At 58.2% G+C, this 18162-nt stretch overlaps 1 protein-coding gene across 2 annotated transcripts; it reads left to right on the top strand.

The window, feature by feature from the left end:
- The first annotated feature begins 1553 nt into the window (after positions 1–1553).
- Positions 1554–10658, top strand: TOB2 (transducer of ERBB2, 2). Of its 2 annotated transcripts, none has more exons than XM_032996845.2 (2): positions 1554–1961; positions 6204–10658. In XM_032996845.2, the coding sequence occupies exon 2, from the start codon at positions 6290–6292 to the stop codon at positions 7310–7312; it is 1023 nt and encodes a 340-aa protein (XP_032852736.1). In that variant the 5' UTR covers positions 1554–1961; positions 6204–6289; the 3' UTR covers positions 7313–10658. The 2 variants fall into 2 exon arrangements, with proteins under 2 accessions (XP_032852736.1, XP_042648838.1); XM_042792904.1 differs by lacking the exon at positions 1554–1961 and adding an exon at positions 2892–2966.
- The last annotated feature ends 7504 nt before the right edge of the window (positions 10659–18162 follow it).

Here is an 18162-nt window from a genome sequence, read left to right as displayed (position 1 = left end):
TTAATTTTCCTCAGAACTAGTAATAGGTCTGGTTTAAAATACTGAGTGCGGAGCTCTGCGTGCTGGCAGCTTGCGCGCTTTAAACACGTAGGGTGATGCTGCGTGTGAGAGAAATAATACAGCTGCCCCTCCAACGCTTCTCCATGTGTGGATGCTTTAGGGGACCGCTTGTTACCACACCCAGGTATCCCCTCTTACCCCAGAGCAAATCCTCTTGTTTTCTCCTCATTGCTGAGTTTTATTTACAGACTGAAAAGCCATGTGGTGCTGTGTGGGTGCCTTCAGCTCGCTAGCTGCCAGCTGAGGCTCAACCTTCGGGGGTGCAGGTGCCCGCCACCAGCCCCCGAGCCGGACAGACACCAGGGTGGCCCCGGGGAAGGTTAGTTCCGCGGCTGCCCTTCCCCGAGCAGCACGCAGCCCCCGCCTCGCACCACCCGCGGTGCGGGACGGCGGCGACCATGTGCGGGCAGGCCGCGGCCACCCTAGCGCCTACAACTCCCGGCAGCCCCCGCGCCGCGCCCGGCGCCGCCCCCCTGCTCACACACCCCCTTCGGCTCACTGGCTGAGGCATCGCACCAATCCGAAGGCGCCGCCGGGCCCGGCCAGCCAATGGAAAGGCTGTTGCTAACACGCCTCAGTTATTTTTAGCACGGCCACCGCTCGCGCACCTTGCGGGTCTCTCGCCTCCGACGCGGCCGGGCCGGCCCTCCGTTGAAGGCGGAGGCGCACAGGCGTGCGGTGACAAAATAGTGCGCGGGTTGCGAGTCCCGGGGTGGGGAGCGCGGTGCCGGCGGGGACTGAAGGCGCCCGCCCCTGCTTCAGGGTACCGGGGCCGGCGGGGCGTTGTGTCCACTCCTGCCCTCCCTGGGGCATCATCTGCTTGGCCTTGCCCCGTTGTTCCGCGAGGAGATGAGCCCGTCACAGGACCGGGGGTCCCCAGGGGTTTGCAGTGAAGGGAGGAGACGGGGTTGCCCGTTCTCCTCACATCCTTCTGGGTGCTTCGCCCCCACCCAACTCTCCAGCTCGCACCGTCACGGCGGGGCTTGGGGGTCGGCCCGGGCACGGGAGTTCTGGAACACTTCGCTAGGCCTGTGCCGAGGGCTTGTCGCCTCGGGAGCCCGAATTCACCTTCACCCCGCGGCCGGTCCTGCCACGGAGCCGGGGCCAGGCAGCGCCAGGCCCGCCGGCCTCCTGCCGAGCACCCGTCGTGCTCGGAGGCGAAGAAAATGTCGGCCGCTTCCTTTCCCCCCCCTTTGCTCCCCGTGCCAACACCTCGCTGTGCCCGTCGCCCCCCGCTCCCCGCCCCTCAGGCTAAGCCGCTTGAGGAAATCCTCAGGTCAAGCCTCATCCCCGCTAAAACCCCTGCCCCTTCCTTCCCCTGGCGCCCGGAGTCGGGACAGTCCCCGATGCCACGCAGCTGCCAGCGACCCCCGCTGCGGCTGCTACACCGGCAGCGAAGGGGAGGCGGAAAAAAAAAAAAAAAAAAAAAAAGGGGGAGAAAAAGGGAATTAAACCCCTTCCCCCCCATCCCCAGGGCGCTGGAGGCGGCGGGGCTGAGCGGGCGGCGAGGGGAGGGGGAAGTAGTCCCGGCCCGCCCTCCGCGGCCGCATCACGCTGGGCGGGCAGCGCGGATCCGTGCGCGGGGTTGCTAAGGGTGAAAGTTTGCCGTGAGTTGGCTCACTCGGGGCCAGGGCGCGGGCGGCAGCGGGGCGAGGTGAGGCGGCGGCACCGGCACCCGCACCCCCTCCCTCCTCCCCCCCCAAATACAACCATCCACCTTCTCCGGGCGTCCCGCACCACCTCCGGGCCCGCGCCGCAGCTCTCGGGCCCGCCCCGCGGAGGAACCGCACCGCTGAGGAGAAGGCGAGGGAGGGGAACGGGGCAGAGACCCGCACGTAGCGCCTGGGCTCCGCCGGCAGCGCCCACGGCCCCTGGCAGCCGCTACCGGAGCTGAGGACGAAGTAAGTGGGGCCGGGGGCTGATGCCCTCCCCCCCCCCGCTTCCTCGGTCTGGGGTCCCCCCGCAGCCCGCATCCCCTTTTTGGGCTCGGCCTGAGGGGGCTCATTGTCCCCCGTCCCCCCCCCCATCCCCGCCCGGGGAGGAGGTAATTAGCGGAGCTACCGGCCCCCGGGGTGGCTTTAATGGGGCTTCGAGAGGGGGGAGGGGGGGTGTGTGTGTGAAAGTCATTGGGTCGGTGACGCTTCGCGATGCCCCAGTTCACCATTTTGTTTGGGTCGCCCCGGTCTGATGGGGGGGGGGGGGGGGGGGGGGGGGAACGGGGGGCGGGGTGCGGCTCAGCCCCAGCAACCCCGAAAAGGGCAGGTTGGGCCCGGGGGCGGCGACGGGCACCCCGGGGTGGGGTGGGGGGGGGTGTGTGGGGGTGTGTCGCTGGGGTGTCTCCTTTCCCACACGGGGGGGATTCAGCCCCCACCGGCTCCAGGGTTGGGGGGGTTGAGGGGTGGGGGGGAGAAGCCCGGCGACAACAAAGGCGCTGCTGGGGCTGGGCTGGGCTGCACCCCCACCCCCATCCTGCAGGCCTCGGGGGCAGCCCCGGCAGGAGTTCGCCCTTGGAGGGTGAGGGGACACACCTTCCCCCCCACACACACCCCCGTCGAAGGGCTCTTTTGGGGACCCTATTTGCGACCCGGCGTGCCCCACGGTGGGAACGGGGACGCGAGGCTTGAGGTCTCTTGGGTTCCGTCCCGCTGTTGTGAGGCGGAGGTTTGGGGGGGGGGGGGGCGCCTTCCCGTCCCTGCCGAGAGGGAGGAGAAGGGAAGAAGGGGGGCGGCTGCTCGGCGGTCCCGAGCGCCGGGCCCGCGGGGCGTGTTCCCCGCTGTGGGCAGCGCCGGGGCGGGCGGGCCGCCAGCGCGCATGTGCCGTGGAAAATTTTGTGCCCTGCCCCGCGGAGCGAAGCGCCTGGCCGGGCCGGCCGCGGGGCACGACGGGAGGTGTAGTCCGGCTGCGAAGTAGGTCGCGGGGAGGGGGGGGGGCTCGGACTACAACTCCCAGCCTGCCCCACGGCGGTGGGGTGGCGGGGGGGGGGGCAGTGGGGTCACCAGAAATGGCCGTTCTCCCGGGGAGGGGGCTGCTGGCCGCCTGAGTCGGGTGCGGCGCCGCTCGCCTCGAGTGGGGGGAGCTCGGCTGCCGCTCGTGGGAGGGGGGGAGGCTGGAAAAGGAATGGGGGGGGGGGGGGGAGGGCGCTTGTTCCGGCCGGGTGTGGCCCGCTGTGGGACCGCAGGTCGTCGTCGTGGCAGCCGTCTTTTAAAGCCCCTGGAAACGGGGCTGGTGAGGGGGAGGCAGCGGCGGCGACCAGCCGGTTCCCGGGGGCCAGATCCCTCAGGAGCTTGGAGGGATACTCGCAAGGTCACCCGGCATGGTTGCGGGGCGAGGAGGAGAGGGCATCGTTCCCATGTTTGCTCTCCTCTGATGCAAGTGATAATTTGGCCTCTCTCCTTCAGCACATCGATGTGCTGATAAACGGGGGGTCTGAGGGGGCTCCTGCCTTCCCTCCGCAGAGCAGAGAATCAGCCCTTTGTTCCCAGCCGGCTCTTCGATGTTCTGCCCATGGTACAGTGAAGCCTTTACTTCGGAAATCTTGGCAATGTAGGCAAGCCTGTCTTTATGAAAGACTTGTCAGAATACCTTTTACTGTTGATATTTAGTTGTTTCTTGTCTTGGAGCCATTCTGATTTAGCTGTTTGGGGCTTTTTTATTTTATTACCAAGTTATCACATTCTGATGCAGTAGAAGGAGATCGAGGGGGTCGTACTGGAACACATCTTACGGTGTCAACAACCAGAGGAGTCAGTGGCATCTCTGACCTTTTGTGCTTTCTGCAAGTATCAGCTACGTGCAGCTACCTTGACAGCTGTTGGTATTATTAGATTAACTAACTCATCTTTTTCATAGTTAAAGGACAGAGTATTTCCCTTCTGGGAAGGGGGACTACTTGTTAAAGAAGAGAAAAAAGGAGGCAATGATTTATAATTGTATTTCCTCATTGTCTTCTGCAGAAGGTTGATGAGGATGTGGGCTCCTCAAAGTATCTGGAGGCATTTGTGTTGCAAATAGGGTGGTAACAAGTGTTGGCCTTTGTTCCTTTCCCAGTCTGTAATTTCTGATTTCTTAATAGATTTTGGATCTGGATTAGAATTTATCACATGAGATTAAAAGATTTGCGAACTGGCTGTTCTCTTCTTGCTTCATTTGCTGGGATCCCAAGCTGTCCTCTCCCTCAGATGCCTCAAAGCCAAAGGAGCAAGAGGTCTCTATGTAATCTCCCCTTGAGGTAGTATGGGCTGTATAAGCTCTTGCTAACATTTAAGTGTGCTCTTTCAGGGGTTTGCTTCATGCTGTTTTCTCTGGAAAAGGCTCCGTCTCCATGCCGAGACTCTTGCCTTCTGAAAATGGCTTCTGCTTGCTGTTCTCTGAAAAACTCTGGCTGCTTATTTCTTCAGTGTTCATCTGTTCTTATTTGAACTTGGTCAGGTCTCAGTGACCTACCAACAGTTGTTACACTACAGTAATTCCTCAGAGCAGGTTTTAAAGGCAGGACTTCTTTCCCTCTTTTTCATCCCCTCATTCCTGTGTTGTTTCTTGTTGCTGAGTCAAACCGAAAGGGGATTCCTTCTACAACTGACCACCTTGTTGACAGACTTGAGGCGTGGGATCTGCTTCTGGTTACCATCATCCTGAAGCCAAGACTATCTGAACTCAGTCTAGTACAGAAAAAGCATAGAATCCTCACCCCCCTTTTTTTGTAATAAACCCTCAAAATACTCGAGGGTTTCTTTAAAAATTATTTAATCCTTCTTGTCCATGAAACTAGACCAAACAAACCAGTCTGGTAAGTTTTTACTTCCTCCTGACCTAGGCCAGTGTGGATACCTGGTTGTGCTGCTGGGATTCCCGGTTTTTCAGGGGAATGCTGACACTGTATGCTTGTGCTCCATCCCCACCCCCAAATAATTGGCACAAGTCATAAACATTGGCTTGAGTGCTGCGTGAGAGCATCCCTGAAGCCCATTTTAGGAAGACAGTTGAACACGGTGTGTCTGTTTGAGCAAGGTGTTGAGGGCAGCTGAAGACAGAGCGGCCTCTGACTAAGCTGGCAATTAAAAACTGGATATTCTGCTTCCCCCTGGAGAGGCGTGTAGGCTACTGGAAGTGTGCTTCCTCCTAAAATATCTGTGGGATTTGTTTTCTTTGGATGGGTGACAGAGCACGGTGCTGGGGGTTTTTTGTACCCAGACGAACATTGTTCGCAAATCTGTATATAATGGGAGAGCTGAGTGTTGTGGTTTTGCATTGTGCTTTTCTGGGTTCTCTCCGTTTCAGAAACTTTTCTCACGAGGAAGGGAAGGAGGATTACTTCAGTCTTTGGCAAGCAATCCCAGTTTTTTTGTTAAATAGGTACCTGATCCTGGAAGAGCTCATCTTCCCTCTGCGCAGGGATAAGCGATGTGAGCTGCGTTGGACAGGCTCTTGGCCACGCGTGTGTGTCCTGGCCCCCCCCCCCCCCCCCCCCGACAACTGCATTAAATTGGGATTTTAGGCTTGTAGCTAGGCAGAGCCCTCCTCTATGTACGATAGGCGCCTGCCACTCAAGGGTAAGCACAGGCTGGCAGCCGGCGCCTCGGCGCCCGCCCTCGCTCCCTCTCGGCCCTTCCGCGCTTGTGCCAGCAGGACGCAGCGCCCGGCCCGACCCCCCGGCCTCCCGGAGGAGCGGCTGGCCCTGCCGCCCTGAGCACCAGCGGGTCCCTGCACGAGCTGCTGAGCGAGTCACGAGGCTGTTGGTGCTCCGGGGAGGCTGGTGCAGGTGAGCCGTGCTGGAAGCAGCTGAGTGCCGGGGCAGGGAGAGGCGTGTTAGATGTGCTGATACAGCTCTGCCAGAGCGGACGGCTGGCCTGCGGGGTTTCAGCAGCGGTACTTGGCAACGCGGGGAGTACGACGTGCGTCCCTGGGTGCAGGTAGTAGCTACACCCTCGTTTCTTCTGTAGGGGAGCAGGGAGACTCCTCCCTGCCGGCATCTCCCTGATTTGAGGGCCAGTAGGTTGGGGGTGATGCTCCCAGAGAGCATCGCCGCTTGGTGAGCGTTTGCGCCAACTGCTTCTGTTCATGAAAAAGAGCGGCTGTTTTATCTCAACAGCTGGAGAGTTGTTGTGTTCTCTCGTCTTCATCCGTCCTTTTCTCTCTTTCCCTAGGTCTGTCTGGAGCCAAATCTTGTCTATGTGCGTGTCATTTTGTCTCTTTTAATACACTGCCCTGACTTGCTTGCTGCGAAGGGAGTATGCATCTGGAGATCAAAGTTGCTCTTAACTTCATCATCTCATACCTGTACAACAAGCTTCCTCGGAGGCGGGCAGACCTGTTCGGTGAGGAGCTAGAGCGCCTGCTGAAGAAGAAATATGAGGGTCACTGGTACCCGGAGAAGCCTCTGAAGGGATCTGGCTATCGCTGTGTTCATATAGGGGAGACGGTGGATCCGGTGGTGGAGCTGGCGGCCAAGCGGAGCGGGCTGGCCGTGGAGGATGTGCGCGCCAATGTGCCGGAAGAGCTGAGTGTCTGGATCGATCCTTTTGAGGTTTCCTACCAGATCGGCGAGAAGGGCTCGGTTAAGGTCCTCTACCTGGATGACAGCGAGGGCTGCAGCGCCGTGGAGCTGGACAAAGAAATCAAGAGCAGCTTCAACCCCGACGCCCAGGTATTTGTCCCCATTGGCAGCCAGGACAACTCGCTGTCCAACTCTCCGTCCCCCTCCTTCGGCCAGTCACCCAGCCCCACCTTCATCCCTCGCTCTGCCCAGCCTATCACTTTCACCACTGCCACCTTTGCTGCCACAAAGTTCGGCTCTACCAAGATGAAGAAGGGCGGAGGGGGCGGAGGAGGGGGCGGCGGAGCAGGGGCTGGGCAGCAGCCCAGGATGGTCAGGTCCCCCACCACCAACCTGCTGAAGCACAAGGGCCTCTCCCTGTCTATGCACTCTCTGAACTTCGTCGGGAGCGCTGGGAGCCAAGCCCCGCAGTCGCAGCTCTCCCCCAACGCCAAGGAGTTCGTTTACAGCGGCGGCTCGCCAGGAGCCAGCAGTCTCTTCTTCGACGGTGTTGCCACCGAGAGCCAGGCCAGCAGCATCCCGCCGACGTCGCAGTTCAACACCGGCACGGGCGGTACCTTCGATATGGCTCAGGTCTTTGGTGGCAGCACCAACAGCCTCTTCTTGGAGAAGTCTCCCTTCGTGGAAGGACTCAGCTACAACCTGAATGCCATGCAGTATCCCAGCCAGTCGTTCCAGCCTGTCGTCCTGGCCAACTGAACCCGAGGAAGGAGAGTATTTTGGGGCAGGGAGGGAGGGGGTGGGGGAAACAAGAACAAAAACAAAAAAGAGGGAGAGAAAAGAAAAATAGAAATATACAGAAAATATTCAAATCTTATAAATATAGCTTCTTGGGAAAAGAGAGAGCCCAGTGTTGTTGCGCTGTGCTGGCAACGCTCCTGAAGCACTGACTTGTTTTTTAACTCAGTCCCTGTGCTTTTTTCCTACTCACTTTTTTACTCCTTAAATGAGTCTTGGGATTTTGTCAGTTTGTGTTTTTCCCCCTTCCCCCCCCAGCCCAGGACTGGTGCAACCATAGGTCACGATGCTCCCGATTCCCTGCACCCACCCACCTGCCCCCCGCCCGCCCAGCGTTGGACACGGGGTCCTTCCACCTGGGTGTAGGGACGTCGTCTTCGTACCACCTGGCTGGAGGCTGGAGGAGGGCCGGGGAGAGGATGAGTCAGTGTCGGTGGAGATACACACACTGGTGTTGCGTCCTAGCCAGAAATGGGTGGGTGAGCTTTGCTTTTTTTTTCCTGTTACGGCTCTGCGTGTAGACGGAGAGCATCTACTGTGCCCACGGGCGTAGACCGTTGTACTGTTGTTGCTCCAGCCCGCGCTGGCGTCAGCTGTTCTGTCTGTGTGCTGAAAAGCACCAACGCTCTTCTCCTTGAGCGCTCAGGGAGGGCAGAGCGTTACTGTGAAATGGCTTCGTCCTGCTCCCAGCCGCGACTGCAGGAGGGACAGCGCTTTGGACTGAGTGACTCTGGTTATTGCCCCCCCCCCCCCCCCTCCCGCGCGCGAGCGAGTGAGGGGGCCTTTCCGCGCCCCCTCGGGCCGGGCGACGGCCCTGGGGTGTAGAAACGCCACCCGCCCGTCCCTGCTCTCAGGTCGGAGTTTTCATTCCCTGCTGTGAATTCATCTTCTCGTCTCTGAGAGGGAATTCCTTCCTTTTCAGTTGGCGAGGCAGCACTACTTTTCAGGAAGAGAAAGGGCTATGTTGTTGAAGCTGCTCTCTTGAGTGGTAGCATAAGGATTTGTGCTTTCAGCCAGGTACCCACCTGACTCAATCCCCTCCCCTGCCCTCCTGGAGGAGCAGGAGGAGGTGGCTCATCTGGTGCGGAAGGGAAGCGCCTCGCGTGAGCTCGTCGTTCCAGCCGGATCACGTCAGCAGGGACGGCGGGAGGCTCGGGGCGGAGCGGGGACGGGCGCTCAGGAGCCGGGCAGCTGTCCCGGCGTGTGTCTGTACGGTGCCTCCCCCCCCCCCCCCCCCCCAACAGGGCTGGGATCAGGGAATGCGCCCGCAGCTTTCCCCAGGACGACGTGCTGCAGTCGGGCTTCTCAGCTAGGTTGCTTTTATGTCAGGGACTCCAAAACCCACCTTCAGGGGAAGCTGAAGGAAGACTGCTTCTTGCCCAGGCGGGGTGGAGGGCTCTGTAGGTGGGAAGGAGGCCTCCTCGGAGGCTGCTGTGGAAGTACAGAAACGTGCAAAGAGGAGAGAGATGGAGATGATGAGACTCCAGTCTTTGAAGTTCTCAGTTTAAAAGAAAAATAAGCTTTCTGCTGCCTTCCAAACTTGAGGTTTGGTTTTCTTTTAATGATGTCTCTGGAGCACCCTCGGAAAACCCACTTCTCCTGTACCTGTTGAACCAACGCTCTTCCAAGACATCCCTGTTTCAGGGGAGATGGGCTCGAGCCCGTGCTTTTCCCTCTCCCTTCCCTCGAGCCGAGAGGAAGGCGCTCTGGCCCTCTTGTAGTTGTGTTGCCAATGAGCCTTTGCAGAGGTGACGGGCTGTCCCGAGGGGGCTGCCGCAGCCCGGAGCTCTTTAAGGAGAGTTTCCAGCGCGCCTTCCCCCTCGCTGGGTGCCTGGGGGAGGCACGGTCCCGACCTCGCGCCGGGGCCCGAGCGGGCTGCTCGCCGTCAGGCTGTGACCCACGAGGAGCGCGGAGCCCAGCTAGCTTCCCCCAAACCAGTGCCCGCAGCCTCGACCCTGCAGGTTTCCAGGCTGGGACGAATCGATGAGGAATGGCCGAGCTGTTGGGTTTCCTTTTTTTTTTTTTTTTAAAAAAAAAAAAAAAAAAATTTTTCCAAACCCTCCACTTCACGGACGTTACCACTGCCGCCACCCCGTCCTTCTCCCCGGGAGCGTGCTGCTGAGTGCTGGACCGAGGGGTGCTGAGCCCCTGATGGTGGGACCCGGTCCAGCTGTGTGTGTGTGTGTGTGTGTGTGTCCCCACCACATCTGGCCAAGCCACCCGCCGCTGCCGTGGGACAGCGTGCTCCCCTCCGGCACGGGGAGCGGGGGGAGAGGTGGCGATGCCCCCCCCCGGCCACCCGCTTATGTGTGTGAAGCTTTGATGCCGCTTTGCCCTGCCACACGTATTATACCTGCTTTAAAAACAGTGGTATGAGTGGAAGGAGGAAAAGAGGAGGGACCAACCTCTGTATCTTAAAAGGAAAAAAGCGTGCTTCAGAAACGTTCCTCCAGCGTCAGGCAGCAATGGAAACTAACGGCCTTTTCGGGTCTTTTCTAGTCTTGGATGTAGGCGTTCAGCTTCAATTTTATTTTTTAAAAACCTGCACTAATTTACCTGGTTTCTTAGGAAGAGAAGAGAGAAATTTTTTTTTTTAACTTTTATTTTTTATGGGTTTGTGTTCTTTTTGTTGATGTCTGTTTGTATTGAATAATTTGCTACATTTGTAAAATGTAAGAGGTATATATAATATATGTATATTTCTAACGTAAAAAAAAAAAAAAAAACAAACTAATTTTTTTCTTTTCGAGATTTTTTCTTAAAAAGAGGAGAGAAAAAAAAATATTTTTTCAGGAAAAAAACTTTAAAAAAAAAAAGAAGCGGTGAAGATTCCTTTCTCCCCACTCAGCCTCCCTCCTTTCCCTCCCGCCCCTCTCCGAGGAGTGAATCGACAGTTGCCTTGTGGGAGAGAATGAGTGGAAGAGGACAGAAGCCTGCATGTCTCCCAGCGGCGGGTTTCCGTGTGTGCTCTGCTTGGGTTTCTTTCCGAGAAGGGGGCTGCTGAGAGGGGGAACCAGGGGGTTGCTGTTTTGTTTTGTTTTGTTTTTCTTTTTGTTTGTTTTTTTTTTTTTTTTCCTTTTTTTTTTTTTTTTTTTCTTTAGCGAAGGAGGAATACAATCAGAGTTTTGTATTCAGAATGTTGTGCAATATTTTGGAACGGGACATTGGTGTGTCTAGAGATTTAGTTAAAAACAAACAAACAAACAAACAAAAAAAAAAAGAAAAAAAAAAAAAAGGTTGATCAAATCTGTACAGTTTCTATTGTTCCAGATTTTTTTAAGTTTGTATTAAAAGCATGATATAATAACCGGGTGTGGTGTGGTGCGCGCTCGGCGGGGGCAGCACGCCTCCGCTGTGCCCGTCCTGGAGCGTTGGCGGGAGGAATATCTGCCCCGGGCTCGGGCCGTCTCCCTGGCCCCTCGCGCTGCCCGCAATAGCGGCGGCGGGGGGCTCGGCCTCCCCTGGTCCTGCCGTGAGTCAGCTCCCCGGAGAGCGGGGGCGCGGAGCTGGCTCCCCTCCCGGGGGGACGGGGTGGGGAGGGGGGAGCGAGACGCTTCGGCGCGGGGCCCTTCAGTCACTCAGCACGGTTCCTAAAATACCTGGTTTCAGCGGCAGCTCGCCAGGGCCATCGTTTCACCCCCCCGGCCGGGCTGGGATCTGTCTGGTGTCATTGCGCTTCCCAGGCTCTGGTTTCTGCAGTTCAGGGGTCGGTTTCTCTCACCCGCCGTGCCAACCCCTTGGGGTTTATCCTGGGGGTCCTTGCCAAGCCCAGGAAGCCCTGAGGTGCGTGTGCAGGCTGCGCCCTCCCTCCTGCGACCGTTCATCCGAGGCGACTTCTACCGGGGCGAGCTTGAGGCTGGATGTGAGAACAAGCACTGATGCTGGGGGTCTTGACGTCGTTTCCCTTCCTAACCTCTCGCTGCTCAGCTCTAATCAGGATTTCTCTCGGAGGGAGCTGCTCCTTTTTGCCAAGACTGGCCCCTCGGTGCTGAGGAAGATGCTGAAACGTCTGTTCCCCCCCCACCCCACGTGCCGGGCGGCTGCGTGCCCCAGCTCCCCCAGCCCCACCGCCTTAAGAAGCTGTTGGAGGGAGCCGCTCTGAACATCCTCGAGGAAACCCAAGGTGGAGCTGGTGCTGGCTACCAGCTGCCGCTAGCATCCTCAGCCCCTCTAGCCCAAATTTGTTCCTGGAAGAGCTCGGGTCTGCTCTGCCCTTGGCTTTGCAAGCCCCGGGAGCTGGGCCGCTGCTCGCGCCTGCTGCATGCCGCGTGACTGTCACTGTGCTAAGCAACAAAACTATTTTTTCCCCTTTGTGTCTCAAACCCCTTGTAATCATTTATCTAAAGCACGCGCAAACTCTTGCCCTTAGACACGTTTCTGGAAATGGAAAACGGAGGGCGAGCATGTGCCTCCCTGATCCTTGCCCTGCATTTGCTCGGCTGTGACGCGGGGAGGCGGGGAGCCTTTCCCTTTTTGGGCACAGGTACGCCGAGCCGTGGGGCCTGGGGTTAGTTTACAGCCGAAAGCTGCGTGGCCTGGGCAGGGATTAGGGAGCAGGCTTAGCATAGCCTCGTTCCTCCTGAGGTATTTTCCCCTGTGCTGTCTCAGGGAGCCCGAAGGGTGTGGGGAGGTGAAACACCCGCCTGAAAGCCGCGGGCAGGGACAGGGGCCTGCCCTCCCTCGGCCTTCAGAGAGGCCGGCGCGGGGTGGTGCCCGGGCGTGGGAGTATTTGCCAGGCGTTTGGGCAGTGACCGAGTCAGTCCCCAGCAAGGGTGCTGCCCCAAGGCACGGCAACAGGATGGGACCTGCCTCCCGAAGCTCCGAGGGGCGTGGGGGGGGGGTGTTGTTTAGACACTGGTCACAGGGGACTCCGTTATTAAGAAGGAAACTTGCAACTGGAGTCACGGAGCAGGCGGGCTCCCACCTGAGAAAGGAGGAGACAGTTTGGGTAGAAAATGCCACGCTTCAGCCTTGGGCTTTTCAGTCTGCGACAGCAGCAGTTTCTGACACGCGTCGGGCTGTTCCGCTGGAGGGAGGGGGCTGGCAGCCGGAGGAAAGCCTTACGCAAGCAGGAGAAGCCGCCTGTAAGGCAGCCGTGCCCTGGACTCTGTTTTAAATACAGGCCCAGCAAAACAGCCCGAGTTCGCTCCGGCAAGAGAGCGTCTCCCTCTGCCCCAGAGCCTCCCGGAGATTTGGGATTCTTGGGCTTGAACAAGACGCGGTGCAGGCGGGTGCCTCCCCGTGCCTCGGCGCTTGCCGACGTGCCGGGACCGGGAGGTGGAAAAACACCCGCTGGTGGGGGGGGGGGGGGGGGGGGGGGGGGCCGGGACCCGCCGAGTCCTTGGCGTCCCCGAGGAACGCTCCTGCCAACGCCACCTGCTCCCCGCTCACGTGGCCCGGCGGGCGCGAGGGGCCAGGCTGACGCCACGGTGGGTCGGGGACGGCCAGGTCTTTCCACCCCACGTGCGTCCTCCACCGGAGCGCGGGCACGGGCCGAGAGGCAGGCTGCGCCCAAGGTTAGCCACCTCCCAAACCTTGTGGTTTTTCCTTCGGTTTCCGTGGCCGGGCTCCAATTCAAACACGGCCGGGAACACGCTCGCCCCAGCCCTCGCAGAGCTGTTCCACCGTCCCCCCCTGCCGCTGCCTGCGTTGTCACCTCCAGAAACCTGGCCTGCTTTTTTTTATAAAGCTGCTGAAGAGCGAAGCTTTCAGCCCCCCCCCCCCCCCCATCCCAGGGTGACCCTGGTGAAGGCCAAGCCCCGGCGGGCACACACGGTGCTTTTGAGTTGTACCGGTCAGTGAAGGGTCAGTTTGCTTAATGGCCAATTTGTGTGTGGCCATTGCCAGTGGCAAAAGTGACTCCAGCAGGGTAAGTGCGTGTGCCGGGGGGGAAGGACACGTGATTTTTTTTTTTTTTCCCCCCCCCCAAGAAGCCCTCAGAGGCGCAGCAGCGGGTTGGGAAAACGAGATTTCTGTGAAGAAGGTTCAGGGTCAAATTTTGCCGCTTTACCTTGAGGAGGGGCAGGGAATGGTGCAGGTGGAGGCGTGGGGGAACTCGCTCCTTCTTCACCAAGCACCGAGGAGGCGAGTGTGGTCCCCGTGTTATTCTGCAGTTGCTGAGACCTAGCTGAGATGGTTTTTTTTTGCTTATTTTTCTTGGCCTCGTGCAGCCTGCCATGCTGCCGGCACAGCCTGACTGCTGAAGGAAGCAGATCCCCGGGAGGGAGCGTGTCCCTCCCACTCGGCCAGGGTGTTTCCACCAAGGACAAAGTTTTCCTTCCAGTGAATCAGCCAGAAACTGCTCGCAGAAGGTGCAGCCGGGGCTTTCATCAGGGAAGAAAAAAAAAAAAAAAAAGCCAAACCCAAAATGACCCACACAAGGTGATGCGTGGGGAGGGCAATGGGCGAGGTTGCTGCAGCAGGAAACGCTTCTTTCGTGGGCTTCAGTTGCAGAACTCGGCAAATTCACGCAAGGGCCAAGCCCAGCTCCCCTTGCAACAGGCGCTTTTGCATTTTCTGCTCTTCCCGCAGTCAGGTTCGGCGTCCCCACGTGCTGCTCCAGGCTCCCGCAGAGGCCCAAGTGATGGTGCAGCGGGCCCTGGGTGCCTTTCCGAATTCTACCGCGGTCGCCCTTCCGCCGCAGCCGGGAGGACGCACCGGCGTCCCCCCGCGGAGCCTGTTGATGCACATGGGCACGCAGAAAAACCAAAGGGGGTTGGGGGGGGGGAACCGAAGAGACCTCATCTGCCGGGGGAGCGCCGGGGCGTGCATCCTTGGCGGGGCACAGACCGGCAGCACGGCGGCGAGCACGAGGGAAAAGAGCAGCAGAAGCGTCTGGAAGACCACGAATGTGAGCCAGGGAAGGACCGAGGAGCAGAGGGAAGGAGGACAGCACCCCGGGGACATCCGAGGTGTTTACACACAGGTGCCAACGTCACAGGGAGGCTGGAACTCCCCTCGTGCCCTTCACCCCCCCTCCCCGGTGAAACCGTGCGTGATCCTGGTGACCCGGTGTGGGTGGCAGCTGCGTGGGCCTCCTCCCCATCCCCGCCCGGCTCCCTGCTTGTCGCGCTCTCACTGCAGGATCATCCTCCGACTCTCCCTCCGGGCCGGTCCTGACTGCGGTGTTTGCCCCTCTGGGGACACAGCAAAGTTCTTGAAGGGCACCGGGGAGTCACAGCTCCACAGACGTGGAGGCGCCGAGGCTTGGGGAGGGGCTGTGCCTTCCCCACGCCCGTGGGGAGCACGAGCGCCGGGGCCGGCCCCCCACCGCTCTCTCCTGCTGCCCCACACTGATCCTGCCGCTGGGAAAGGTGATGATGGAGAAGGATGGGATGGAGACATGCTGGGGGACGACAGCTTATCCCTCGTAGCCACACCGTTGCCAGCCGTCCACCGAGGAAGGGAAGGGGCTTGGCGAACCCAGACGAAAACCGGATCCGACAAAATAAACCCAGAAAGGGCGCAGGTGGGCTGTGATGCGCCGAGGCAGAGGTGCCGAGGAGAGCAGCCTCGCTGCCTAAGCAGTTGCTGTTGAGCAGGGCACTGAACGGTACAACCGACAGCCTAAGTGCTAACACGTCAGCGCTGGCAACCACAAGCTGCTGATTTTTTGGAAACATAAGCAAAGAAACTTTCTTATATTCCAGACTGTAAATCACAGCACAGATCAAGTCTATAAAACCACACAAGAGGGACTTCACTTGTTCCTTCAAACTAGAAACTGGGCCGTTGAGACTAACTGGTCGATACAAAGCCAGCTAAGAAAGATTATTTTATTCTGGTAAGACTTTATTTTTAATCTTGGTGTTATTCTCTTCTCCAAAGGCACCGTGATCCTTGAGAAATATTATTTTCTTCCACGGAGATACTTGTTTTGGGAGTTTTTTGACCAGCCAGCACACATAAGTAGAAACCTTCCCAAAGTTAATGGTTACAGAGGTGATAGCGGGGACTACAGTAGCTCCATAGCAAGCAGAGAATAACACAGCATCTAACCAGCATGTTCGCCATCAAGGTCATATTAGATCAGCATTTATTGCAGGAGAAAGCCACTGACCACATCTCTCTGTCATACAGATATTCAGCACACAGACCACATCACAGCTGAGGAGATTTCCCGACTTTATATTTTTAAGGAAAAACTCCAGGCTTTTAAGGCGTGCACCTTAAAACACTACAAAAAGACCTGAGTCCATCCAACCCTGGCCCCAGTGTTTTATATCGTGGGGTGACCAAAGCACCGACTCCTCTGAGCGCACAGAATAACAGCGAAGAGCTGCTGTGGGCACTCGTGGGGCTTCCAGCCGCACCCGATTGATCTCTGCCCCCCACCACTGAGCTTCCATGGAAAGCGGGATGAACCGGTTGAACGAGATCACCTGAGGACCACAGCAGTAATCTGCAAAGCAACGACTAGGAAGCGGAGGCCCGTGTTGGTAACTGTGTGCTGACCCTCCCCTTGCCTGGCCAGTAGAGCTTCATAGTCCAGAACCGGTTGGGGCTGGACATCTGACTTCAACATACCCGGTGCCCTGCAAAGTTGCACAAGTGTCTTCCCCAAAGAACCCCACTGGAGAAGCCCGTGTCGCCTCAGTGGTGTGGCAAAGCTTCCTGCAAATGGCTGAAGATGCCTTTTGGCTCCCACAGCCTGGGAGGTAAAAGGGGGGAGGCCGGGGCTTTGTCGCTCTGTTTGCCTGGTGGAAAAAAACCCCCTGGTTTCATCCAGTGAGGCTTGTTGACCTTGACGGAATTGGGTACAGGGAGCTGGCTGTGATCTCACAAAAAACCCCACCACCTCCCCAGGTACAACTCAGTTGAAGAAGATAGGATTAGCAAGAGCACCCCCATTTGCTTCACTGTCTTTAGTTTTGTTCCCTTCTCCCTGTGAGGTCTGCAGACATAAAAGGGTTCTTCATCGCGGGCTGTGCTGCTGCCCTGCCAGCTGAATGCACAGAGAGCTCTTCCTCTCCTCCCGTGCCTGGTGAGGTTGTAGGTCTCCCTCTCCTTCACCTGAAGATATGGGGGAATTAGTAACTGCTGCTGCTGGGGAGAGTCACGTTTCCTCCTGGAGGTACTTGTCCCTTGGCAGGATCTTACTCATCTTGTGGTAGCAGTGGCTGGCTTTCCAGGCTCTGCCACCGGCAAAGCAGGCTGCAGGGTCACGGCTCTCCACCTCGCAGCCACCCAAAAGCCTCCTGCCCAGGGGCACAGCCAGGCTCGCCCCTGCCTGGAGCCCCCCCTGCCAAAGCATCGCCTTGTGCTGGGTGAATTCCGGCCTCTTCACACCTTGCCAAGCAAAGCTGGTTGGACCTCGGGGAGCTAAATGCTCGGGCTGGCCCGCAGCTGAATTTGTCTGCTCCTCCTTGCGGATGCTCTTTGCCAAATAGACTAGAAAAGAAGGTGAACAAATGCAACTGCATCTCTATAATGTTTTTCGTTACACGCACCTGCTGCCAGAGGCTATAGGAAGACCCCAAGAGTGCGGAAGGGTTTCCCAACACTCCGGCTATGATGCCAGCTAATGCCACCATGGGTGCCGCTATTCCCTAGGTGGGAGCTCATCCACCTGGAGAGCTTGGGCAGCTGGAGCCTTCTCCTCTCCCCCGCCTCCCTGTCTTCCTTGCTCCAGGGGATTTTTCTCCCTAAATGCCGATCCTGGGAGCAAACAGCAGCAGGGTGCAAGGGAGAGCTCTGCCACCAGTGAGCAGCCGTGTCTCTCCCCACAGTACCTTTGCCTCCGGCTGGGCCCATCCCACCCCGTGCCATTCGCCTGTGATCGGCTGAATCCCTTGTCTCCCCCTCCACAACTCCTCCTGGTCTTCTCCACTTCTCCCACACTCTCTGCCTGTCTGGCGAGGGCTGCCCTCCATGCGGCGAAACAGCGTTTGCAAAAATATCCGCGTGGCACGCAGCGGCGGGAGCTCATGGCTGCATCGTAGCGCGGGATGGGGGGGGCTTCAAGCACAGCGAGAGCGCTGGCTGCACACTTGGGGTGTCTTGGAGCAGTTGGCTTGGCTGGCAGAGGAGTCCTAGCTCTGTTAGCGCTGCTGCAATAGCCCAATTAATAGTTCAGGTGTTGCCACAGTCTTTGGCTACAGCCCAGGAGCTAATGACAGAGCAGGTGGCAGATGCGAGGGTTGCAGAAGCGTGGCTGGAGATGAGGGGAGCTCATTCCAAAGAGCCTGTCGAGGCCAGTCTCTGCTGACCAGCTGGGATGGTGGGTTTTGCAAGGTGGATTCTTGCTTTGTAGACATCTCCAAAACACCCTTCGGCCTTTGAAGGATGCTGCAGCTGCGTTTGGCTCTGCCACTCCTCCCAGGATGTCCAAAATTATCTTGGGATTACTGGAGTGATCATACCCATGGCCGCTGGTTTACAGCAGGAGGAAAACTCGTTAAACCCCAGAGGTGTTTAATCAGAAGCAAAGTGGCAACGGGGCATTGACACACCATGCGTGTTGATGCAATATGATGATAGAGGGGCATAAATGTCATTGTCTGATGAAAGATGGGTTTGTCTTACCAAATTCTTGTGCTGCATGTCTACCGCAAATGGCCTGAGGCACCTGGGGACTACTGATCCCAAAGGAAAGCTATGGAGGGAGGCTGGGATGGCAGAGAAGGAAGGCTGAAGGGTGGCAGTGGCAACTAGAAGTGTATGGGCAGCGCCGCAAAGAACGTGCGCCTTGACACGCACCAAGAGCTTGAGGAGATTTTTCCTAGCAGGTTGAAGAACTGGTTAAAAAGAGGCTTAGAGCTATGACCAAAGAAGCTGTTGATGCAGTTTGACTCCCGCTGTGCTTACAGAAG

Source organism: Tyto alba, unplaced genomic scaffold (assembly GCF_018691265.1).
Source record: "Tyto alba isolate M040663 unplaced genomic scaffold, T.alba_DEE_v4.0 Super-Scaffold_2, whole genome shotgun sequence".
NCBI classification, from domain to species: Eukaryota; Metazoa; Chordata; class Aves; order Strigiformes; family Tytonidae; genus Tyto; species Tyto alba.
The sequence above is the reverse complement of the archived record's forward strand: the minus strand, read 5'-3'. Positions and strand labels throughout refer to the sequence as shown.

Coding starts and splice junctions, on each gene's coding strand:
- TOB2 (XM_032996845.2), top strand. CDS start 6,290: ATGCATCTGGAGATCAAAGTTGCTCTTAACTTCATCATCTCATACCTG.